Here is a 25,445-nt window from a genome sequence, read left to right as displayed (position 1 = left end):
GGGGGGGGCGTTGCGTCTGTATCAATTTATTGCGGGTCTGGTCGGTTGAGGAATTTAATTCGCTGGTGAGAGTTTGCAAAATAAGACCCGTGTATTGATTCTCGGTTATGGTGGAGTAGGAATTGGAGGAATAAACGTTGGCTTTGACTCTCTGAAGTCCAGATTGAACCGCGAGAACCCAACGCAGTTGCTTCTTTAGCGCTCTTGTGATCTACGGTCGGTCACACGGTAACGTCAAAATCAATACTGTAGCGCAAATTCACACCGGTGTGAATTTGCGTCCCACCCACTGGCACTGATCCTTTAACAGGTCTGTAGTGTCAGTAGGTCCCAGCCCCTAGGCAGGTATTAAAATTAGGAACTAGTGCTTGTAGTTTTTTTGAGAAGTCAAATGGGTGAATTGTCCCTTTAATCACCACAACGGTAGAGAAACAAGAACGCAGACCAGAGAGAGAGGACGGAGAATGGCTTCTTTAAATGGAGGATTATGTCTGGATTGTTTTAAAGGAGCTCAGACAGACAAACAGACAAGGGCTACAAACAAGGTTATGGTGGTAGTGGACTTTTTTTTACCCTCCATGATCTCATTAACAGAATGAGTTAATTTGACATTCATCTTACCTTTGAAAGAGGGGCCAGACGCGATCCTATCAGTCCGATCGCCAGAGATATTTAATTTAATTTCTTAAAGTCCCAGTTTCTTTCATATGTTTTGAAGTAAACAGTATTTGTCTGTTGCTTGTTGCGTGAAATCAATTTTTAAATTTTTTTTATGGTGAATCTTTAGAATTGTAATAATTGTGCAGAGCCTTTTCAGCCATAGGAACAGAACTTTATGCTATGCTCTCCGCTCCCGGCTCATTTCTGACCAATCAGGGCACCTCTTCCCTGATTGGTTTGGGTAATCCACCTTGCCTTTCAATACCATGGATATTCAATGCAAGGCTTCTCAATGGCGTCCAACACAGGTAAAGAGGGAGCAGAGCTTGAGACATCTCTCAGTGGTGGAGCTTCCTGCCGCTGAGTCACTCACCAGCTTCCGCAAAAGACTCAAGACTCACCTGTTCAGAGTTCACCTAGACTCTACATAGCCAACCCCTCCCATCCCTCCTGCTTATTGTATGTTGTATGTCCTGCCTCTTAATGTAAGCACTTCATATGTCGTAGTTAGTTATAGTACTTAGTTGTGTAGCATCTTATCCTAGCTGTATACAGGGAATGGGTTAACCTAGCAATTGTTAGTGCATTGCACTTGGTTCTATAAACACCCTTACTGTACCGACAGCGATATATTGTTTCACCTTCTTCTGACAAATGTACTTATTGTTAGTCACTTTGGATAAAAGCGTCTGCTTCAGGCCCTAAATGTAAATAAGATGACTGCAGGGGGGTCAGTTAGGCTCTCTTTAGATTCTAGTTAGGCTGAGACAAGCACTGGCTCTAGACCTGCCATCCAAACTTTCCACTAGTTTAACGTGTTCTTCTAACTTTCTTGCAGTTTACCAAGGCAGTGTGAAGACAGCATGACCACCACTTAGCGATTGGTTCTCAATTCAATATGATGATTGACATAACGCGTTAATGTTAAATAGTCAAAATGAATGTTATGTCATTTGTAGCATTCTTATTTCTGACGATTGTCAGCCCCACTTAAAAGCATCTTATATCTAGGTGCACGTACGGTGTGTGTGTGTGTGTGTGTGTGTGTGTGTGTGTGTGTGTCTGTGTGCGTGACGTAGCAGTCAACACCTTCTTGTTACTTGTCTGTTACTACCAGTAAACGACGAGAAATGTTATGACGTTAAAATATGTAATGCAATAGGTTGTAGTCTATAGAAAGATATCCAACAATCCATTTTGCTTACTTATGACACAAACACACAAACCCAATCCACGGTCCACCATGGTTACATGCGCCCTTTTTATGAAAGAGAAACATACATTTAGGGTCTAAATATCTCTGAAATCAAATAGGTTAATATCTAAAATCACGTGAGGTTCTCGCTGGACAAATAAACTAAACAAACATTTGGACATGAGAAAAGCACTCCACTCAAAACTAGTTGCACAATAAACACAAAACCAAGCGTAGGCACACGGCTACCACGTACATCGCAAAGGAACCAGCACACACACGTCAACCACAATCCCCTTCACAGATCTTTTTCTATAGTGCAGGCCCCTCCCCGGTGGCCCTAGGAGTGGGGCCCCCTCCCCGGTGGCCCCCTCCCCGGTGGCCCTAGGAGTGGGGCACCATGCGGGACCAGCGGGCGCTCTCGCCGGTGTGCAGGCGGAAGTGCGTGTTGAGGTGGGCCGACTGGTTGAAGCACTTGCCGCACACGTGGCAGCGGAAGGGCTTCTCCCCAGTGTGGATGCGGTGGTGCCGCCGCAGCATGCTGACCGTGGTGAAGCTCTTGCGGCACACGGTGCAGCCGTATGGCTTCTCTTTGGTGTGCCAGCGCATGTGGACCTCCAGCTGGCAGGCGAAGCTGAAGCACTTGCCGCACTCCCGGCACGCGTGCACCTTCTGCAGGCTCTGGCTCTGGTACGTGGCCCTCGGGGGCCGGAGGGGCCGCACGCCCTTGAGGCGCAGGGCCGGCACGCCCACGTTTGTATTGTCGCTCGAGTGCCCTGTGGGCTTCGTGTCCTGTTCCTTATCCGCGGAGATGCTGGGTCCGTTTGGGAGCCTGATGTCGCCGTGTGGGGCATCGGCGCAGGGGTCCGTCTGCACTTCATGGAAGTTTGAACAAACTGGTTGCAAAGCGGTTGGGCTGTGGCCAAACCGATCGATTTCTTCTAGAATATGTTCTGTTTTTACCTCATCAATCACTCTGTCATACGAGGGTTGGAAAGGTGACAGATCCACCAACATGTGTTCTCGCTCAGTCTGACCACCGTTTTCTCCTGAGAAGATGGACAGGGAGGTTCTTGTGTTGTTCTCATCGCTTCTGACCGGACTCTGTTCCTCTTCCTCCTTTATCACTCTGATGGGTGGCGGGGACATGTCCCGGTCCCCCCGACTGGCAGGTGCCAGTCTGTCCTCGCATGGCAGTGGGTCTGAAGATGGTTCTTCTGGCGGTGGGATCGAATTCGTTACTGCAACACAAAAAGTGTATTTAACGTCTGGACCATTTAAGGACAGTAGAGAACACATTTACATTTAGGGGATTTTTGCTGACACTTTTATCCAAAGCTATTTACAATCCTTCATTCACACACCGACGGCGGAGTCATCCGCGCAGGGCGACAGCCAGCTCGTCAGGAGCAGTCTTGCTTTCAGACACCTCGACTCTCAGCTGGGGGGAGCCGGGGATTGAACTAGCAACCTTCCGGTTACCAGTCAATCCGCCAGTCAACCTGCTACCTCTTGAGCTACGGCCGCCCAGATTAGGATTACACTAACAAAACGTGTACTATCAGATTAAGATGGGACCTCTCCTACCGGGCTGCAGTAAAATGCGCTGCACTGCCACGTTCAGCAGCCTCTTGAGCCGCTCGTTCTCCTCCTTGAAGCGGAGGATCTCGTCCTGGTACTCCGCAACCGTGTTCTTGATGGCTTTAAAGATGTCCTCGGCCGCCGCCGTAAGCCGATCGTTCAGAAAAACGTTTAATAATTCCAGTTTCGTCATGTTGTCTGGAAATTAAAGGCGTTTTCCTTGTGTTTACATCCGCTCACCCGGAAGTAATGATTGAGGACTGCCGGTCTTTGGTATACGTTTAAAGTGAATGTAGCGCCCACATGCGGCCGATGAGAATATAGGCCTGGGATTTATTTTATTTGTATATAAACTTTTTGTACGTTTGTAATTGTCAACATAATTTAATACATTCCTCTATTCTTTCTATGTCCGTTAACAGGAAAAACATGTTGAAACAATTTCAGTGACTACTTTTTTCTGTATTATGCGAAACACCAATATATATATATAGGCCTGGGATTAGATTAGGATATTTTATGCCATTGCATTAAAAAAGTGCATCTGATTTTGGAAACGGTATGGGTCTAATACAAATTGAAAATAATATTTCGTGATTAAAACATTTTTTATTCATAAAGCCACATACACAAGTAACCGAACAGCAATCTTAAAGTAAAATGACTCTAATTGTGCAAACATTTAAGCAAAATTCTGAAACTAACAAAGAGAAGAAATTATTAACAAGCAGGTCAAATTGTAAGGGTTTCACTGAAGTTATCAACAAGCATCTAATTCAAACAGAAGAAAGCGTCCCTGAGTTGTTGTCAATACGGTCATAGGAGAACATAATTACTAGATGAATGGCTCAAACATGATCGTAGGCCAACATACGTTTTATTTTGAAGAATCCGCAACTTAAAATAAGACAAAACATAGTCAGAATATACAGATAAAGGTTATCAATAAACTGTCAATAAAAAGAAACCACTTGGAAATAAGACAAAATGTGACAGTTCCCCTTTAGTATCAACATCTCCATTAAAATCACGTTATTCAAATGATCTAGAAATGCTCCACATTTGAGTAATGTTAGTGTTTGAACAGGACGATGCATAGTTTGACATTTAACCAATCTAGTGAGATAAATAATAGGAGAGGCAGGCAGCAACAATAGAGGATGGTCTACAGTAAGTGCAGCTATTCATCTATCTTTGCATACACAGTATACACATGGAGGTGGCTCATCTGGAACAACTCCTCACTCAGACACTCCCGGATGACCACCGGCCTAAAGACCTTGGACACATCACAGCGTCGGACGCAAGGCCATCACATTGACATGGATGTTCAAAGATAAAAGCCATGTACAGAAACCTCCTTTGTTTGTCGGAATCTAATATAAATCCCACTTCAAAAAGGGGCGTGCTTTATATGAGAGCAGGTTTCAAAACAAATCTTATTTCTATATTCGATTTGCTGAAATCCAATATAGTTGAACTATTTCTGCTTGACTTAAAGGTTGTAAGGTTTGACTGAAACCTTACAGGCCCCTCCAGAGCCCCAGCACACAGACGGCGGTCAGGGTAGGGGGGCTGCGGTCATACTTTTCTGAGCTTCAGCTGTCGATCATTTCCGACAGCTCCTGTAACAGGTCGTCCTCGCCCATGCCCGGGTCCATGTCCTCGCCCAGGTGGTCGTCAGTGAACTCGTTCATCAGCTCATCAAAGTCGTCCACGGCGGAGGAGCTGGAGACGTTGGAGACCCGCGACGCCACCAAGCTGGTCCTCCGGGGCTTGACCTGGGTTAGAGTCTTCATCACCGGGCTGGAGGCAGAAGGACAGGTGGTTAGGACACGCCACGAGGACACATGACGAGGACACGAGACGAGGACACGAGACGAGGACAAGATGTGAGGACACGAGACGAGGACAAGATGTGAGGACACGAGACGAGGACAAGATGTGAGGACACGAGACGAGGACAAGATGTGAGGACACGAGACGAGGACAAGATGTGAGGACACGAGACGAGGACAAGATGCGAGGACAAGATGTGAGGCCACGAGACGAGGACAAGATGTGAGGCCACGAGACGAGGACAAGATGTGAGGCCACGAGACGAGGACAAGATGTGAGGACACGAGACGCGGCCCCGAGACGAGGATACGGGACGAGGACACGAGACGAGGACATGATGTGAGAACACGTGACGAGGCCACGAGACGAGGCCACGAGACGAGGCCACGAGACGAGGCCACGAGACGAGGCCACGAGACGAGGCCACGAGACGAGGACAAGAGACGAGGACAAGAGACAAGAGACGAGGACACGAGACGAGGACACGAGACGAGGACACGAGACGAGGACACGAGACGAGGACACGAGACGAGGACACGAGACGAGGACACGAGACGAGGACACGAGACGAGGACACGAGACGAGGACACGAGACGAGGACACGAGACGAGGACACGAGACGAGGACAAGATGTCACTAAGTCAACCAAGTGTGCCTCGGTTGCGACCTTTGGCTGGAGGTGGACCACTAAACTGTCAATACCTTTTAAACAGACCAACTGGTATTCCAACGGTGACACATAAAAATACACATCTAATTAAAATACACATGCAGTGGCTGATAAAGAACGCCAGGGGCCCTTTTATGCATAATTATCACTGCAAGAAGGCAATGGTCAGTAAGAAACAGGGGAGAGAATAAGTCAGCAATGCTGCTTATTATCCCACTGTGTTTATTTAGCAATCACAAATTGATATTATAATATCTTTAATCCAAACGACCTCTGGTCTTTTCCATTATTGTAAATGGGTCCCTTTCAAGCCAATCCCCCTATTTCCCCCTTCAGTGAGGAGGAGAGCTGAAGTAACCCCCCTAACAGTGGCCTGTACCTCTGGGGGATGGTGCAGGACTCCATGGCGGCTGCGTCGGCAGCCCGGTCAGCCTTGGTGACAGGGCTGGGGGGGAGGTCCTGTAGCGGGGGGTGGTGGAAGATGGGGACGGTCTGGAGCTCCTCTTTGGCCAGGCTGCTGCTGAGCCCTGGGCTCTGGGGCGCTGCAGGCCTGGGCTGGGACTCGCCCTTAGTGGGCGATATCTGGAGGAACACAACAGGAGGAGTCATACGTCTGAACATACTCACTTGACCGGCAAGAAGGATACAGGATGGCTACGGTCAGGGACCCAAAGTAAATGAGTTAATAATCTCACATTATAATACACATCAACTCCAGGTACATCTACTCATTTGAAAGCAAATGTAAAACAAACATTGCCATCCTACCGCTCTCTGTTTGCATTGCGGCTCCTGCAGTTGCTCCTCCGCTCCTGTGGAGGCGCTGTTCAGAGGTTTCACTTCAGCAACTGCAGATCGCACTGCCAATTTTCTCTTATGGCCCGGCCTGACCTGAGTGGCATGCTTCATTACCGACGGCTTCACGTTCAATTTGGGCCTCACTGTAAGAGAGGGATGAAGAAGGACAATGATGACGAGGAGGATGCAGTACAACGTGTACAATTCTGTCTTGTGGCAATGGTAACCCCAAAGTAACCATATACACCGTGGTACCTTTTATCTCTGCGCTTTGCCCAGGGGTCTTGTGCTGGGACGCCATCCTCTTGGTTTGTTTAACGTGTGTGAGGGTGGAGCAGCTGTTCAGTCCCTGGCCGGTGGCAGCGGTGTTGCTGACGTGGTGTGGGCTCTGGGGAGCAGCGTCTGTCAGGGGGGGCTGGGGTGGGGAGGTGGGGGCTGCAGTAGATGGGCTGGGCACAGAAGGTGAAACAGCCTTGGATTTAAGGGCAATCCGTTTACGAACGGGGGGGCTCTGTGTTGTACAAAGACCCTCAGAGGACTTCACGGCGGAGGGGGGTGTGGCTGTGGCCGCCGGGGCGTCATGGCTTTTGATGGGAAGCGTCTTCTTGACGGCGGGGACGGGGGAAGGTTTCTGGGGGGGCTCGGGGTCTGTGCTGCCCGGCGACGGGCACGGTGAGGAGGAGGCCTGCTCCTCCAGCTCTTGCTTGCGAAGACGTTTCTCCCGCATGATCTCCTCAAAGGTCTTGACCTTGACCCCGTTTCGGGAAGCTGTGTTGACCTACAAAACAAATCCCCACAGTGAATATTTGATCAAAGCCTGTTCTAGAAGTGTGTTCATTTCCTTATGTCCGGTCGATGTCATCGGCGAGGTCATACCTCAGCGCTGGAGGTGGTAGATGCAACCGGCTTTTCTTTGGCCTCAGGGTTTTTCTTAGTCTGTGTGCCGCCTGATGGTGTTGAGGACTCCACCGCACTGGGTACTGTAAACGGGAAAGCAAACGGCCGGTCAAATGCCAGGGAATAGGATTGCAACCTCCGTAACTAATAATAATATTACTATACTATAATAACAGCACGTCATTGGAATGGGAGGAAGAGACGGCCGTATTTACCCTGAGCCTTATTGAGGCACGGCAGCCCGGGCTTCTTAGCGGGATCTTCTCCGGCGTCTGCAATGGGGCTCTTGGTGTCTTCAGCTCCCCTGGCCTGCTGAGCCTGGAGGCGCGCAGCCTTTTCCTGCCGGATCTCCTCCAGCGTCTTCACCCTCAGGTCGGCCCCAGGAGGAGACGGTGGGCCCCTGGCCTTGGCGGAGGGTCTCTGGGAGGCCGGGCTCGCCCTGCCAGGACTGGGAGCGCGGTCTGGCTCCAGCTGCTCCTCCTCTGGCTTCTTATTGGCGTGGACGGAAGAGACGGTCTTGGTCTGAACGGGGGAGCCGTCTTTGACCGTGACAGACCTCCGGGCTACCCTGGGGGACTTGGTAGACGTGGTTCTGGCGGCGTTGGAGCCCAGAGCCGAAGCAGGAAGACGCTCTCTCTTGTTCTGAGCTTTGGACGCCTTCTCCTGCCGGATCTCCTCCAGGGTTTTAATGCGGATCTGCTGGGTGGCTTCACTTGGAACCAGTACACTTTCAGGTTCTTTGACTACGACGGGAAGAAATGGAACGTCAGCTTTTATGCCAGATTTGATATGTAGTCTAAGTGCATAATGTACACAATAAACATTACCTGGCCACACCGGAGCTTCTGCGTCGGCTTGAAAACCAAGCCGTTCTCTGATGGGCTTGAGGCCTACCGGAAAAAAACAGGATGAACAAAAACCGCAGTGGCCAGACTAGAGAACGCAGCTCGACACCCAGGTGACCGGATGAGGTCTCTGGATGACGCTTCCAACTGACCGTTTCTAGGGTGCTGCCCAGTTTGCTCCTCGTCTCCGACCACCCTCCCCAGGCGGTCAGCCAGGCTACGTTTCCTTGGTGGCTGCTCCAGAACAACGCCGTCTACAGACAACAAACCAAAACAGTTAAAGAACGACCAAATCTCATTGCTTAAAACAATCCTTCGTCTGCAACAGGACCTAACGAGATTCACCTTTGTTTAGCATTGTCTTTCCAAGCCGATCACTAATGTCGTTTCTTTCGGTTTCTCCACAGTAAACTGGGTCTGTGAGAAAGAGGTCCCCAATCATGGTTAGATTAAGTTTATTCACACGTCTGGCTACGTGCATCTCTACCTATCCTACATTGTTATGTCCTTGAAAAGCCACCTACCCTCTCTGGCTTGGAAGCCGACTGGGTGATCGTGGAAGCGATGGTTCTCTCTGTTGGCCCGGTGGCTCTTCAGCTGGGCCCCGTCGGGGCCCTGGACAGGATAACCAGCCCTCTTCATGCTAGCCTTCAGGGCCTTCCTCAGCCGGATCTCCTCCAGGGTGCTCACACCAAAGTTCAGAACTATGGAGACAATGACATAACATTAGGACAATCAAAAGTCTCTTCATAACCCAAAGATCCTCGGCTGTTGCAGCTCGACAAATGTTAAAACCCTTTAAAAACCCACAATTAATCTAAAACCAATAGACGACTGAATAGTTCAGCAATTTCAAAAATCTGCAATTTCGCAGGATCTTTTTCCTGGTGGCCCTCATTCTATTCTGTTATAACCAGAAGAAAATAAGTTAGTTAACAATGGTTTTAACCGTATTTAACTGCTATTCAGATGTTAAACGGCCAAAGATTAAACATAAACATTAAAACATTAAAAGAACAGTAAACATGTTTGGAACTTTTCTGTCCGTCCGTCGTCCAGAATAACACCTGTGTGTTTTAGGATGGGCCATCTATTCTAGTTTCATGTTGTCCAGTCGTGCTCATTCTGGATCCCCAATATACAATCAAATTGAACGGGGGAAGAATGAACATTTGATTTAGAATATTTTCACATCAATTAATACTGAAATAGCAATGTTATATCTATAAAAGAACGGCTCTCTTGGACTTTATAACACTGGCACTGTGGCAGGTGTCAAAGTGCTACAGAAGAATTAGGTTGGTGTTTGAATCTCAATAGAACATTATTCTAACTAACAAATATCTGAATATAAGGGGTCTGCCGTACTACTTACTGATGGCTTTTCCAAATAATGACAATCGCATTGAATGAGTATATGTCCACTTGTCTTACTTTGATTGGAGGCCCCAGACAGTTTCCTGGGAGAGGTCAGCCTGTTTCCATCTGGGCAGTACTTGCCATCCTCTCCCTCTTCTGAGAACTGGTCTGGAACCACACACACATCGATGTTCAGGATTAGAACATTGTCATTTAAATCTTAACGGGACCCATGAAGACCTCTGCCGCAGGTCCATCAATGAACGCACCGTCCTCGTCCTCGTCGTCGTCCGCCGGGTTGATGACCACCGGGGGGTGGGTGGGGCTGGGGACCGTCTCCTGAGCCTCCGCCTTCAGCACCCCTCTGAGCTGGGGGTTGGAGGCCGCGGGGAGAGGTGTGGGCGGAGGAGCTGGTTCTTCATGCTGTGGTTCCTCCGCCTTGGGACCTGAGAGAGGAAACCCGTTCTACGTTATTTTCGGACGCACCCAAAAAAGGAAGCAAATAAAACCACCGTAATACATTTAACGACAAATCCATTTCTACCACATAAATGTATCTTGAGTTCTTAATCGTGCCCTTATTCTCTTGAAAGATTATACTTGCTATTCGTTCAATCTCTCCATATTTATCCTGCTCATTACTGTGCACAAATGTACTGTATGTACTTAGGCCTCAAGAGCCCTTCTGGTGCCGGCAGTCACATAGAAACCTCCCGGCAGGGTGCGCTTTGCGAGCACACAAAAAGACTTACAAGCCGAAATAATGACATTTCACCTCCGCTGCTGAAACTCCATCCTAGGGGAAACACTGCATAATGATTAGAAAAACAAAATAAATCGTACCTCTACTTGGTGGGACTACGACGCCGTCAATGAGCCGCTGTTTTTCATGGTAGAAGACGCAGTGTGTCTTTTGGCAGCCGGCGGGCTGGTTTTCCCAATAACATGCAATCTCTTTCCGGTTTTTCTGTTTAGGATGGAAAAAAAGAATACGCACGTTATACCATTTGGTAAAGGGTGTAACAATGTCAATGTGGCACGTTAAATTACTAACAGTTAGTATACCCACATGGATCAGTAGCTTGCGCCTACCTTGATCACAATGCGAGTCAAGTTATGTGGCTTAAGCTGCTATACCCACACATATCAATAGCTTGAGCCTACCTGGATCTCCATGTGACGGAACTTGCAGACCATGCGGAAGCAGCGGCCCTCCTGCCACAGGTTGCATACGGTCTCGTTCCCCATGGCAGCCTCACAATGTCTGAACGGGCAGCTGTCTCCCTGACCAACATCAGAACATTTCAATATTAGGAGGCGTGAATTGCTTGGTTTTCTATAGACCTTATTATGCATGTATTTTTATAATTAAGAAACTACTGCTCAAATGCCCTGATCCCATACTTTGGTGCAGGTCGAGTAATAGTAGAAGTAGCAGTCATCTCCGTGGTTGGTCATGTTCGGGCTGGTGGACTTCTTCGCAGGCGGATGGAATTCTTTCCCTGTTCAGCGGTAGGGTCAGTATCTTCAGAAACAGCAAAGGCAAAAGATTTCTCATTTCTGGATAGAAGTTCAGAGTCGCTCTTCAGAACAGGCCCTTTACAGTACTTTTGTCAATTAAAAGTGAGGATGTTCCAGGCTTTGGACGGTCAGCCATATTTACCTGAAGGGCTGGTCTCCCTTCTGGGTGAACTTCATACAGGATGTCTCCTTGATCAAACGATGTCCTGAAGGAACACTTGATCCATGAGATAAGAGGGAGAGAGAGTAGGTGGGCTAGAGAGACTTGTCGTCCTACGACACCCCTTCTGAGACCATCCGAGACACCTTTATCTCCAGCGGACTGCTAAACATTACCGATGGGGTTGTGCAATGTCCTTGTGTGTGTTTGCTTTTTTTTGTTGCTTTTTTTTGTAATGGAGGGAACTAAATTAATAAATTGGTGAGGGGGCCAGAAGTGCCAGGATCTTTTAAAAAAAAAAAATCTCTGGATGGGATCCAAGAATACTGGAAACGGGAGTGGCAAAAAAAAATATTGGGGAAAAACTCAAGCAGAGAAAAAAATCCTTCAGCCTCCTCTTAGGCTAGGGAATGGCAGGGGTAGAGTAGGTAAACACTTGGTTGCATTGGGTGAGATCAGAATATATCCCTAAATTGGGTTGAATAGGCCTTTGGTGATGGTTTTGAGGACTACAAAAATTTGAAACAAAAATCTTCAGGTAAGCTACTTTCACAGGGGAACTGTATCCAGATCCAGAGATCCCATCAAAGGGAGATGAAGCAGGTTAAAAAACCTACGAATAAGACAAACCCCTCGCCAGGAACTGAAAAGGGTGGTTATGAGGACACACAATTTGCACATTTTCAACATTGGTAACATCAACATTAGGTACACCACAACAGTAGAAACATTTCAAGTTGTAACCCATCCCTAGAATGCGAAAGCCTGATTTATTTATGTTTAACACATAAACATTTTGTTAACTTTTTACTTTCAGAAAAGTGGTCTTTATATTTACCCATCATATTTGAAAGACCTACAGCAAATACATTCTTAACATTAAAAAAGTCCCCAAAAGTAGTGACTTCCATTTGAACAGATTTTGTATTCAATGTTAGAGAAAACTGTGGTGGTTCCCCACCAACTGATCACGTAACTTACTGAACAAGACCAAGAAATACTGGCAGAGATCCTGGACTAAAAAAACTCAGTTCTCGTCAACAATCAGAACCTTATTCGTATAAAACATTTTTCTGATTAACATTAACGAGCGTAATGTTGTCATCAGACCTGGTAGACCCGTCAGTGAAGAGACCGTATATATAGAAAACAACGCGTTTGTGTCGGTGAATGACCCACTATACCCCTGATCTCCACAGTACAGCAGGATGGAGAGACAATATTATAAATGATATAACCGATCTCCAACAGGCTGGCCGTTTAAAGGACATAGGAGATGTTTAAAAACAGCATAAGAGATGTTTAAAAACAGGCTAGCTCATGCTAAAGACGCGCAGAGGCCTAACCGTCCACCCCTCACGCGAGTACGTATAAGCTACAACTCGGATGCTGATTTTTGTAACACAGAAACGTGAGAAACAAGCAAACAACATGTGTTTTATAGTTAATTACCAGTTATCAGATTAAAATATAAACCATATATTCTAATGAAGAAAATAGACCTGTCCACGACTCCGTGTCCGCACTGGAACGTAAACAAAATGGCGACGTGAAACCCGAGCGACAATGAGCGAAAACCCTCCCACTCTGAGATCATCAGGCCGTCACCCTATGGGCGCCATCGCCCCGCCTCGCCACCAGTGTTGCGTGATCGGGACAGATTTCCCACCCAATCTGGCCAAATCTATGCAAGTATTGTAGCAACAGTCTCTAGCACCTGTAACTGCAGATTTTAAATGCGTACACTAAAGTCACAAATGTGTAACAGTAAATTTGAAGTCGTAAATATTTTTTTCGACCATTGTAAACACAAAATACGGTCTACGAGTTAACAAGTCTATGTGCACACATCCTATCCTGTGCATCACAACTTTAAAGGCACCCAGTGCAACTTTATGTAAACATTCAATGAAAAATAAACATTCAATTTCTAGTCTTTTTTACACGTAGTAAGTTTCAATAACTCCATACCATTACATATCAACATTCAAGGAGCAAAGATGAGACGTCGTTGTGTGGTGAGAACTGATAGAAAATCGATAACAACAACAATGCCGCCATTTTCTTTATTTTTTGTAACCTACAATAAATAAAGCAGGCTTCCAGTCAATGGAAAAATGGCTTCTCCCCACCGGCGATTGTTGTTGTTTACGATTTTCTATCAGTTCTCACCACACAACGACGTCTCATCTTTGCTCCTTGAATGTCGATATGTAATGGTATGGAGTTATTGAAACTTACTACGTGTAAAAAAGACTAGAAATTGAATGTTTATTTTTCATTGAATGTTTACATAAAGTTGCACTGGGTGCCTTTAAAAGGAATTTAAATTGCAGAAAGAGAAGTGATCCTCACCCAACTAGCAGTTGATACTACATTATTTTTTAAAAAACTTGTGTGAACTTTTATCCCTTAAAGAAAGCGACCCCTCCCAGCTTTGTAACATACCAATCAAAGATAAGATTACTTATCGAGGGATTAATATAATGAAAAATGAGGAGGAGAGATGCTCTGTAAACTTTAATTTGATTAGTGATAAGACAAAGAAAAAGCTTAATCAATGGCTGCAGAGAGATTTATCCTCGAAAGGACGAGTATTGTTGACAAAGGCAGAATGTTTATCTCGTCTTGCATATGCAGCTAACCCCTTGTTTGTCAACAAAAAACTCTGTAACTCCATTGATAAATTACTTTTCAATTTTATTTGGAAAAACAAGGCGCATCCGGTAGCGCCCATGGGACCTATGAGATCGAAAAATATTAATGGGTTTCAGTGGAGGGAAAGTAATTATTTTTATATGCCCCGGATTACACATATGTTGTTTGTGGATTTAAATGATAATTTTTCATGCAAAGAAAACTAAAAATTTTCGTGAAGAAGTTTGATAATGTTAGGTTTTTTCCAAGGGGAGGATAAAAGCATTGAAAGAGGTGAAAACCATTATTAGTCGGGGCATGTGGAGAGTTTCAGTCATACCGATTAGGAGATTGTTGGTCTTGTCCACGCCAGTCGCAGGGAGCGTGACGGCACATACGAGACATGTAGTCTTTCTCATTGTGTTTTATCTACAGCCTTTAATAATGGATTTTTTTAGCTTTTCTAGACACTCAAAGACGCTTTTACAGGGAAGGGGGAACCTCACTAACCACCACCAGTGTGTAGCACCCACTTGGGTGATGCACGGCAGCCAATCTGCGCAAGAACGCTCACCACACACCAGCTTGAGGTGGAGAGTGAGGGAATTATTGAGTCAGCCAATTATACAGGAGGATGATTAGGGGGCCAGATTGAATGAGTCGGGGAAACCCCTACTCTTTGCGATAAGTGCCCTGGGATCTTTTATGACCTCAGTGAGTCAAGACCTCGGTTTTACGTCTCCTCCGAAGGGTTAGGGTTAGGGTTAGAAAAAAAGAGATCAGACTGTCCTAATGATCTATCTCACTATCTTTTCCTTCTCTCTGATTTCGCCTCCACTGTGTCAACAGCCAAAATCAATTCCTTCGCCTCAAACCCCAGGAAACTGTTTTCCTTGTTCTCTTCCCTCCTCAACCCTCCCTCCCCTCCACCTCCTTCCTGCCTTACTGCTGATGACTTCGTTACCTACTTTACCCAGTAGGTAAAGGACATTAGCTCCTCTTTTATCCCTGCCTCCATCCCCCCTCCTCCCATCCCCACCTATGTCTTTACCCAATTTATCCCTCTCACATCCGACGAGGTCAACAGAATAATAATAACATCTAACCATGCCACCACCTGCCCCCTTGACACTATCCCTTCCTCTCTCCTCCAGGCTGCCTCAAGCGACATCCTGCCATTTCTCACCACACTTTTCAACTCCTCCCTCACTTCAGGCATTGTTCCAGCGTCTTTCAAGACTGCCTCTCCTCAAAAAACCGACCCTTGATACCACCGACATCCAGAACTACAGACCGGTATCTCTTCTTTCATTCCTCTCTAAAACACTTGAACGTGCCATCGCTAACCAACTGTCCTCCTATATCTCATCTAACAACCTCCTTGACCCTCACCAGACAGGCTTCAAGAAGGCACACTCCACTGAGACGGCTCTCCTCGCTGTGACTGAGTCCCTCCATGCTGCCAGAGCCTCGTCCCTCTCATCGGTTCTCATTCTCTTCGACCTGTCCGTAGATTTTGACACGGTGTGCCACCAGATCCTCCTTGCCACTCTCGCTGAACTTGGCATTGCTGAATCTGCCCTTTCCTGGTTCACATCCTACCTGACGAATCGCACTTATCAGGTAACATGGAATGGCTCCTTGTCCAAACCTTTCACGCTTGAAACTGGTGTCCCTCAAGGCTCGGTACTGGGGCCTCTTTTGTTCTCCCTCTATACCAGATACCTGGGCTCTGTAATTACATCACACAGCTTTTCCTATCACTGCGATGCTGGCGACGCTATTTCTCTCTTTCTCCTCATCTGACAAAGCCCTGATAGCAACACATATAACTGAATGTCTGGCAGACGTCAGCACTTGGACAACTGCCCATCACCTGAGGCTTAACCTCAACAAGACTGAGCTCCTCCTATTGCCAGGGAAAGATTGCCCACACATGGACTTACTGGTCACTGTTGAGAAGATCACTGTATCTCCTTCTCCAACTGCCAGAAACCTCGGTGTGGTACTGGACAATCAGTTATGCTGCACCGCAAACATCACTGCGGTGGCCCGATCCTGCAGATTTGCACTTTACAACATCCGCAGGATCCGGCCTTTCCTCACAAGGGAAGCAGCTTAGCTTCTAGTCCAATCACTGGTCATCTCCTGCCTCGACTACTGCAACTCGCTCCTGGCTGGACTCCCTGCCTCTGCGATTAAACCTTTGCAGCGCATCCAGAATGCGGCAGCGCGCCTCGTGTACAACCTACCGAAGTTCTCCCATGTGACCCCCCTCTTCCGGGACCTCCACTGGCTCCCTGTAGTAGCTCGCATCAGATTCAAGATGACGGTACTGGCATACAAGGCAGTCGATGGAACTGCCCCTGCCTTCCTCCAAGCATTGGTAAAGTCACACACCCCAGTTCGATCCCTCCGCTGAACTACCTCAGCTGGACGTCTGGTACCGCCATCGCTAAGAGCAAGCAAAGGTCGATCAACATAGTCACAACTTTTCTCTGTTTTGGGATCTCAGTGGTGGAACGAGCTCCCTGCGGATGTCAGGATCGCAGAGTCGCTCACCAGCCTCCGCAAAAGACTCAAAACTCACCTGTTCAGAGTTCACCTCGACTCTGCATAGCTACCCAGCCCCTTCCGGCCACCATTGTATGTTGTACGTCCTGGCACTTAATATACGCACTTATTGTACACACTAAATCTACATAGCACTTATTCATAGTACTTAATTGTGTAACATCTGCAGTAGCTGCTAGCATTGCTGTACACGGGCAATGGGTTAGCCTAACGATTGTTAGTACTTGCACTTGGCTCTATGAACATCTTTACTGTACTGACAGCGATATATAGTTTCACTTCTTATGACAAATGTACTTATTGTAAGTCGCTTTGGATAAAAGCGTCAGCTAAATGCCCTAAATGTAAATGTCAATGGTATAAAGGCTGGGACGAATTTCAAATTACAAATATGTACACTTTATGGGGAAAGTATAGACCGTTGCGATTCCCATTGAAACGAATGGCGCGGTGACTAGTCTTCACAGTGAGAGCTCAGATCAGACAACGCGGTTATATGCTATATACCCGAGAGCAGGCATCTCCAAACGGCGGACCGCGGCCCGGGTCCGGACCAAGTGGCGTTCCTATCCGGACCCATGACCAATTTATTTATTTTTTCTTATGATTTCACTATACAAAGTATGATTATGTTAGTAAAATCAATTCTCACTGAAATACAAATTGAAAGGCATAATAGTCTGTTGTACAGCATAAAAACAGCAAAAGCAATGATCTTCACAGAGCGAAGATCATGCACTCACCAGACTCCCCCCCCCTCCCTCCGTCTGTCACGGCATGTGCGTAATAGCGTCACTCAAATAATAGCCAATCAAATTTTTTGTTTACCAGAAGAGTGATTTGGAACGAGAAAATGGCTTGCTCAAAAATAAGGAAATTTGACCCCGAAAACAGACATTTTAGAGATGAATGGACTGACCAATACATGTTCATTCTCCCGCAAGGCAGTACAAAACCTTTGTTGTGTCATTACGAATGCAAACACAGATCCTTCGAGGAAAAGTATCCCCAGAAGTCAGAAGTAAGAGCATGGAAAATATCCAAGCTGAGAGCTCAGTATGAGAGTTCTACGCGTGTCTTCACACACTCATTTACAGGCCAGCAACGTGCAAATGAATGCTCACTTAAGATTGCATGGATTTTGGGGCAAAATAAAAAAACTTTCGGTGACACGACTGTTGTGAAGGAGTGCTTGAACGCCGCTGCCGAGACCTTACTTGAAGGTAAACAAAGGGATGAATTGTGTGAAAAAATAAAACAAATCCCAATGTGAGCTGCATCGACAACCAGAAAATCCGAAATGTTATCAGATGACGCACCGTCACAGCTTCATGCAGAGTTCAGAGTGCCCCATCCTTAGCCATTGATGAGTCTTCAGATTTAACGGATAATGCCCAGCTTTTGGTTGTGCGATTGTTTTATCAAGACAAGAAAGAGATCTGTGAGGACCTGTTGGGTCTAACACCACTTGAGACACTGTTTTGCTTACTTGAAATGAAGGCCTAATGCTCTTTTTTTGTGTTTATTTGAAATGTAGGCCTAGTGTTCCTGTTCTGCTTACTTGAAATGATAATATGCGTTACTTTGTCTCACTAGTTTTTCATGGTTAAAAGTCAGCTATTTGGAAATTGAAAATAAATACACCTGAAATTATAAGGTAATATGCCGTGTTGATTGTATTTGACAAAAGAAGGCTATTATGACGTGGTAGGTTCGGACCTTTCTTGGAAGGAATTTTTAGAAACTGGACCTTGTTCAATTTTAATTGAAGACCCCTGCCCTAGAGTATCTGTTGTCATGGTCTGTCTGTTTCCTTGCCTTATTTTGGTGTGTTTCCCTGTGTTTCCTGTTTTACTTTGGTATCTCTGTCTTGTTTCTCCCCGTGTCCTGTCAAGTTTCCCTCCTGTGTGATTACTGCTCCCTCCCCTAATGTGTTTCAGCTGTTCCTCGTTGCGTGCCCTGTGTTTGATATTTAAGCCCTTTCCTTTGTTCCCAGTCGGATCATTGTGGTTTGTGGTGAGTTGTGTCCTGCGTGTTACCGGTGTTACTTGTGTTCCCGTTGTTCTCTATGTTACCCGTGTTACCTGCGTCACCTGTGTTCTCGGTGTTCCTTGCCTTTCTGCGTTAATAAATTACCCTTTACCTGAACTGTCTGCTATTGGGTCCTACCTGCCTGCCTGCCACCCGCTAACCGTGACAGAATGATCCGACCATTGGACCCAGTGGACGCTCTTCCTGCTCGGAGTTGGATGCTGTGTTGGGGCGTACGTGCAGCGCTGTGCAGCGCCGGGCCCCAGCTACCAGCATCCTCCTGCCTTACGGACTATCAGAGTTGGAGTGATGAGTTTGGAGTGCCATCCGGTTACGCATTTCTCACCAGCCGCTGAGCTGACTCCGGTCCCCGAGCCCTGTCCGGTTCCTGAACCCTACTCCTTCCCGAGGGTGCCCCTCTTCCAGATCTTCCAGACCTTCCAGAAGGGGCCCACCCTCTACCTTGCCTTCCAGAGGGGTCCCGCCTTCTAAACCTTCCAGAAGGGGCCCGCCCTCTACCTTGCCTTCCAGAGGGGTCCCGCCGTCCAAACCTTACAGAAGGGGCCCGCCCTCTACCTTGACTTCCAGAGGGGTCCCGCCGTCCAAACCTTCCAGAACGGGCCCGTCCTCTACCTTGCCTTCCAGAGGGGTCCCGCCTTCCAAACCTTCCAGACCTTCCAGAAGGGGTCCGCCCTCTACCTCGTCTTCGCCGCTCCAGGCCTCTGCTTTCCCCCCAGGCCGTCCGCCTGACACTCCCTGCCATGCCCTGGTGCATTTTTCTGGCCGCCCGCCTGACACCCCTCCGTTCTGCCCCAGTCCATTTTCTTTGGTTCCCTCCTCCTGGCTCCCCTCCACCCACCCTATTTGGGTTTGACTTTCTTTTTTTCGTGGGTCGCCTGGTAGTCGACCCTTAAGGAGGGGGTGCTGGAACTCCTACATTTCTCTGCTGAGATGAATCAAGTATATCTTATCTTATGTTATCTTCACCACTCACACAGTGAGTGACGCCTTGTTCACACTACATGCGTCCGTCAACGGATGACCGAGGGCGTGTCTGACGTATAGGGGACTAGTCTTTGTAGACGCATACTGCAGCCAATCAAATCGCTTCACGCTACAATGGTGATGTGTGAATATAAATACAAAAGATGACACAAACAACAGGTGACTAGAAACAATCCTATCATTCCAGATTTCTTGCAAAATGGATCCAGGAAACGCGAGTGTATTTGCATATCCGTGATCTGATTGGCCGACGGATCCGCCGCTGCCTGAAAAGTTGAACATTTCTCAACTTTTTGACGCAGGCCACGGAGCTGAATGGACGGACGGACCCACAATGCATTTTGCGAGCGCCCCATGCAAAGTCATTGAGGTCCGTCGACGGACGGAGGTAGTCTGAACAAGCCTTGAACAAACTGTAAGCGATTCAGCGACTAGTGGGTCTGGGAGGAGTCTGAGAACGAACGAGACGAACGAGAGGGAGGAACCAGTTCGGTCCGTGCGTCTTAAAGATTTGTTCATTCGAACTGATTCATTTGCGACCGAGCCACCTCTACATCTAGGTGGATAGGCACACCTGTGATGTCACAATGCTGCACATTTTGAAAACGGCTTGTAATGGCTAATCACACTCACACCTGGTGGCCCATTGGACCTATGAGATTGAAAAATATGAATGGGTTTGAATGGAGAGAAAGTAATTATCTTCTGGTCCCAGTCTTTATATGCCCTGGATTACGCATATGTTTGTGGATTTAAATGATAATTTTTCATGTCAAGAGTTTGACCGTTTATTGTGCATTTGTTCAGTTAAAGGTTGTAGAGAAAACACGATGAGAAAGACTACAAGTTTCGTATGTGCCGTCACGCTCCCTGCGACTGGCGTGGACAAGACCGACAATCTCCCCAGCGGCATAACTGAAATTCTCCACATGCCCCAATTTATAATGGTTTTCACCTCTTTTGATGCTTTTATCCTCCCCTTGAAAACATTATCAAACAACGTATGTGTAATCAGGGGCATATAAAGACTGGGACCCGAAAATAATTACTTTCTCTCCATTGAAACCCATTCATATTTTTCCAACTCATAAGGTGCGTTCGAGTATTCTCTGCGAGCCGACTCGGATCTCGGATCGGACGCCACGCCCACACTAAAATCGTTTTATTATGTTTTGAGCGTAGGTCGTCGGAGAAAAACATGGACGCCACCCGGAAAGCTATTGTTGCGGTAGCATTGGCCGACTACTACTACTATTTTCATTTATATTATTTCAGGACTACGAAATAATATAAATGAAACGGTGCGTTTTCACCGTACGAAAACGCAGCCATTTGAACTTCTACAATTTTCACTTAATTTCATGTTTCAATGTATCATCTGCATATGTAAGTTATTACAGCAATACGAGTGATTGAAATTGCGATTTAAACCACCAAAGCGGTCCAAACACAATGAAAACAGTTCACTGAATGTCACACTGGGCGCATCCATCTTCAATTCTATCTCGGAAGCCTCGCTCGGTCACCGCTGAGTTCAAACGAGATGGCGAGATCGACTTCCGAGGAAAAGGGGCGTGTTTGTGCGTGTCGCTAGGCAACGTCCTCGGAGCTCCGATATTAAAACTGGATATTAAAACGCACCAATAGGTCCCATGGGCTCTACCGGAAGGGGCGTAACTTCGCCACTCCTACAGTTGGTCCCATTGAAGCCGTCTGCCCATTCTGACCATGGACATAATAAAGGATGGACCACGGACTGGAAAATGGCCGCCCATTCATTCCTATGCAAACTGCTCAGTGGCGCATGGTAACATACAGGAGCGATTTGCTTCCGCGGTATGTGGCCAGGACACGTGACCTAGTCCGTGACGTACCGGATGCAGAGATCTTCTTCTTCTTCTAGTTTAGTGGCGGATCATAGTTTTTCCCCATATACCGCGACCTACTGGACTACTACACAGGAGTTTGTGACAAGGACGTTGACAAGGACAAGGACGTTGGCAAATCATACTTTAAATCATACAAATAAATTCAAAGAAAAAACCAAACTAACGAAACAAAATAAACAAAATAAAACAAACTAACAAAAGAAATGAATAAATAAAAATAAAAAATATATATACTGAAGGTTAAATTCTTCTAATTAGGTTAGTATCTTTTAGCTAATTTATCAGCAATTTCATTGCCATATATTCCATGGTGGGCTGGAATCCAACAGAACTGAATAACTAAACCAAGGCTTATAATATTTAAAAGAAGATGCTTTACCTCTATCACCAAATCTTCACGTATTGAATTATTTGTTATAAAACTTAGAGAGACGCTTTTGGAGGGCTGACCATCCGGGGAAGCTAAATCACGCTAGGAAATGGGTGAACAGTGTGATGAACGCATTTGTTAGTGTAGAGCTAGGAGGCAACAGCGTAGAGCATCCTGGAATAAGGTTTAACTGCTGTGGTTTATACCTAAAAGACGAGGTTCATTTCACCAATAGGGGAAATGACATTTTTTTAAAAAGCATTTCACAGTCTCTTGAAGCGATAATCCAGAGTGGGTGAAACTGACACTTTTAGGGCCAATGCCTTCAGCCTTCTCCACTCTGAATTGTAATTTCAACAGTTTTCAATACTGTAAAATATAATCCAGGTCCTTAATCTTTATTCGATGATGCTCTTCTCTGCGTATTTGATAAATCAGTAATTATAACCTTTTTGGTAATCATTTGGTAATCATTTGCGTTTATCACACTGTTCATTCATTTCACTGTTCTTCCTCTCATTCCTTTCCTTACTTCTTAGGCTACCTGTCTTTGTTTCCCCTTCCACTCTTCTGCCCCAGCCAAACAGCCAAAAAATGTGTTTTGTTCAAATTTGGGGTGGGGGGTCTTTTAATATAAGCTTTTTTTTTATTGTAACACTTGGTTCAAATCCTATTTCTTACACATGCAGCCATTTGGACACCATTCTATGATAGCTGATAACCAAGGTACACACTGTAATACTATAATCAAGAGGACATACAGGCAGTTCAAATAAAAAGAGATAGAACTTTATTGATCTGGAAACTTCATAAATATGTAAGATTGCTCCATATAATACCATAGTAACATAGTAAACGTATGTAGGCCTAAAAAATTCAGTTCAATGTTATTGCTTAAGAAACAGATTCCTTCCAAGTAACTATTTTACGAAGAATGCAATCAATAATTTATATAAAAGTAAATGTTTGCATATCGACCAGCAACGAAGTTGGAGTAGCCTACCCAAATATTGAATTGTAATACACCAACATTGTCAACTGTCATACATAGCTAACCATAACCCTGTCATACATAGCTAAACAAGCAAATGAAAATGAAACACCTACCAACGCAACTGAAATGTTAATATCAGACAATTTACAATATTATGAAAATTACGTAGGTCTCCCATAATCATTCAGGTAATCAATACGTGCGTACCTGTTCCAGCTATTTCAATGATATGTGTGTTATATATCCGTGTTCAACGCCATTCATGTCAAGTAAAGGAAAAATCTCAGACTTTGGAAGTTAATGGAGTTAATGGAAGTTAATTCGGAATTTAATTTAATTCGGAAGTTAATGGAGCCGTGCACTTCAAAATAGGATCATAGCAAGGAGCCGTTTGTTTCAGTACGGCTCCTTTCAGCTGCGTACCCAACGTAAACTGCTAATAAAACGCTTGAGGAGGCGTTTTGAAAAGAAAAAACGTACATTTTTTTAGAACAGGGTAGAAATATAATTATGAGCCTTTGATTGATATCCAGACATTTCTTGCGGAGACACAATCCTGTTCCCCACTTGTATTGGAGTGGACGGCGATATCTACTTCTGGGCCGCATGAAATGACGGACCCCCGTCCACTCCCAGCTAAACAGCTGCAATACCAGGCTTGGCCTCTGAGCACGGGTGGATTGCGGAAGTATATGCCTGTCCTGGGGGCCTGATTCTGACCCTTAAATTGCATCGTAACCAGTGGTTAATTTGAGCCGGATCCTGCCGGAACAAGATCCGGCACCTCTTAATTTTGGCCTTCCTGTGTTCCGGTACTTATTTGGGCAGATCCGGTACCTCTCATATAAAAAATAAAAAATAAAAAATAGTTAAAATAATAATATGCATACATAAATTTACAGAACAAATCCTAAGAATTTCATGTTGTTTATTAAGATTTAACGTCATTTGAAAATGTCGGAGATCTGTTGACGCACTGAAAGGAGCGGGCCAACATTTACCACGCCCGACAGTTTTGAAATTCGCCGCATCTGAGGAGCAAGCAGCAGCGAGGAAAAAACGATGCATGAACACATGCATGTGCGCCACGCACAAGTTAATAGAAATTACGATAAATTAAATATCACAGAGCAGGATTGTGAACGTTTACAATTTCTCTTGTCAATTTACAATCGGCAAAATGTGCCAGCGTTGGCCGACTAACTCTTTTTCATTAATAATAATAATAATAATAAATTTTATTTATACTGCACTTTATATTCAAGAATCTCAAAGTGCTTCAGAGAAAAAAATACCAAAAAACTATTAAAAAAGGGGGAACCTCAAAGAAAGTTTAGCTGAATGCTCTTTTAAAGAGATGGGTTTTGAGGTTCCGTTTAAAAAGAGCTGTAGTCTGTGGAGCCCTCAGGTGGTCAGGGAGGGCGTTCCATAGTCTAGGGGCAGCAGCAGAAAAGGCCCGATCACCCATGGTGCACAGCTTCGTATGTCGGGTTTGGAGGGTGTGAGTGGATCCTGAACGGAGTGTACGTGAGTTTGTCGGGGGGGTGAGGAGTTCCTGAAGGTAGAGGGGGGCAAGTCCGTGAAGGCACTGGTGGGTGAGGAGGGAGACCTTGTACTCAATTCTGAGTGAGACAGGGAGCCAGTGCAGTGATTTCAGGATGGGGGTGATGTGGTCATGCTTGCGCACCCTCATCAGGACCCTGGCAGCACTGTTTTGAATGTATTGGAGCCTCTGGATGCTCTTGCCAGGGATCCCAATGAGGAGTGCATTGCAGTAGTCCAACCTGGAGGAGACAAAGGCATGGACGAGCTTCTCTGCATCAGCCAGGGTGAGTGATTGGCGGAGTTTGGCGATGTTCCTGAGGTGGTATAAAGCTGTCTTACAGAGGTGTTTGATGTGGGTGTCAAAATTAAGTTGTGGGTCCATTTTAACACCGAGGTTGGTGACGGATGTGGAAAGGGGGACGTTTTTGCCAGAGAAGGTGATATTGGTGATGGTGGGGGAGCGGAGCTGATGTGGCGTGCCAACAAGGATGGCTTCCGTTTTATGGCTGTTAAGTTGTAGGAAGTTGAGCTTCATCCACGCCTCTCTCTCCTCCAGGCAGGTGGTCAGTGTGGATGTTGGCAGAGGGGCAGAAGAAGTGGGGGTTGTCCTGATGTAGAGCTGTGTATCATCAGCATAGCAGTGGTAAGACAAGCCATGCCTGCTAATGACACTACCCAGAGGGAGCATGTACAGTGAGAACAGTGTGGGGCCCAACACCGAGCCCTGGGGGACACCGCAGGTGACGTTGTTGGTGTGTGATTTTGCTTTGCCCAGGGCAACCTGCTCAGTTCTGTCAGTGAGGTACGAGGTGAACCAGTTCTTTACATTTCCTGATAGTCCAATGGTGTATTGCAGGCGGTGAAGGAGAATATTG

General features: G+C 46.1%; 2 protein-coding genes across 6 annotated transcripts; both read right to left on the bottom strand.

The window, feature by feature from the left end:
* Nucleotides 1-1,892: 1,892 nt before the first annotated feature.
* On the bottom strand, nt 1,893-3,704 carry LOC132465207 (zinc finger and SCAN domain-containing protein 21-like). Of its 2 annotated transcripts, none has more exons than XM_060062044.1 (2): nt 3,443-3,704; nt 1,893-3,069 (listed from the first exon to the last, which is right to left on the bottom strand). In XM_060062044.1, the coding sequence occupies exons 1-2, from the start codon at nt 3,627-3,629 to the stop codon at nt 2,240-2,242; spliced, it is 1,017 nt and encodes a 338-aa protein (XP_059918027.1). In that variant the 5' UTR covers nt 3,630-3,704; the 3' UTR covers nt 1,893-2,239. The 2 variants fall into 2 exon arrangements, with proteins under 2 accessions (XP_059918027.1, XP_059918018.1); XM_060062035.1 differs by having other exon boundaries at nt 1,893-3,096; nt 3,443-3,702.
* Nucleotides 3,705-4,025: 321 nt separating this feature from the next.
* zc3h11a (zinc finger CCCH-type containing 11A) lies at nt 4,026-13,136 on the bottom strand. 4 transcript variants are annotated; one of them, XM_060062014.1, is made up of 17 exons: nt 12,978-13,092; nt 11,508-11,571; nt 11,249-11,369; nt 11,009-11,128; nt 10,688-10,811; nt 10,114-10,290; nt 9,920-10,012; nt 9,010-9,189; nt 8,831-8,902; nt 8,638-8,739; nt 8,468-8,530; nt 7,856-8,383; nt 7,620-7,723; nt 6,999-7,521; nt 6,714-6,886; nt 6,325-6,527; nt 4,026-5,242 (listed from the first exon to the last, which is right to left on the bottom strand). In XM_060062014.1, exons 3-17 carry the CDS (start codon nt 11,300-11,302, stop codon nt 5,035-5,037), a joined length of 2,724 nt encoding a protein of 907 aa, XP_059917997.1. In that variant the 5' UTR covers nt 11,303-11,369; nt 11,508-11,571; nt 12,978-13,092; the 3' UTR covers nt 4,026-5,034. The 4 variants fall into 4 exon arrangements, with proteins under 4 accessions (XP_059917997.1, XP_059918005.1, XP_059917989.1 ...); XM_060062022.1 differs by having other exon boundaries at nt 11,508-11,582; nt 12,978-13,085; XM_060062006.1 differs by having other exon boundaries at nt 11,508-12,168; nt 12,978-13,080.
* Nucleotides 13,137-25,445: the final 12,309 nt, after the last annotated feature.

The sequence above is a fragment of the Gadus macrocephalus genome, chromosome 1 (assembly GCF_031168955.1).
Source record: "Gadus macrocephalus chromosome 1, ASM3116895v1".
NCBI lineage: Eukaryota > Metazoa > Chordata > Actinopteri > Gadiformes > Gadidae > Gadus > Gadus macrocephalus.
Note: the sequence above shows the minus strand (reverse complement) of the source record. Positions and strands in the feature narration are given on the sequence as shown.

Excerpts from the sequence above, each read along its gene's own strand:
- LOC132465207 (XM_060062035.1), bottom strand. The coding sequence starts at position 3,629 with ATGACGAAACTGGAATTATTAAACGTTTTTCTGAACGATCGGCTTACG. Across the intron at positions 3,097-3,442 it reads GCGCATTTTACTGCAGCCCG|TAACGAATTCGATCCCACCG; the intron begins GTAGGAGAGGTC and ends TTTGTGTTGCAG.
- zc3h11a (XM_060061997.1), bottom strand. The coding sequence starts at position 11,302 with ATGACCAACCACGGAGATGACTGCTACTTCTACTATTACTCGACCTGC. Across the intron at positions 11,129-11,248 it reads ATTACTCGACCTGCACCAAA|GGAGACAGCTGCCCGTTCAG; the intron begins GTATGGGATCAG and ends GATGTTGGTCAG. Across the intron at positions 9,190-9,919 it reads GTCTGGGGCCTCCAATCAAA|TTCTGAACTTTGGTGTGAGC; the intron begins GTAAGACAAGTG and ends TTGTCTCCATAG.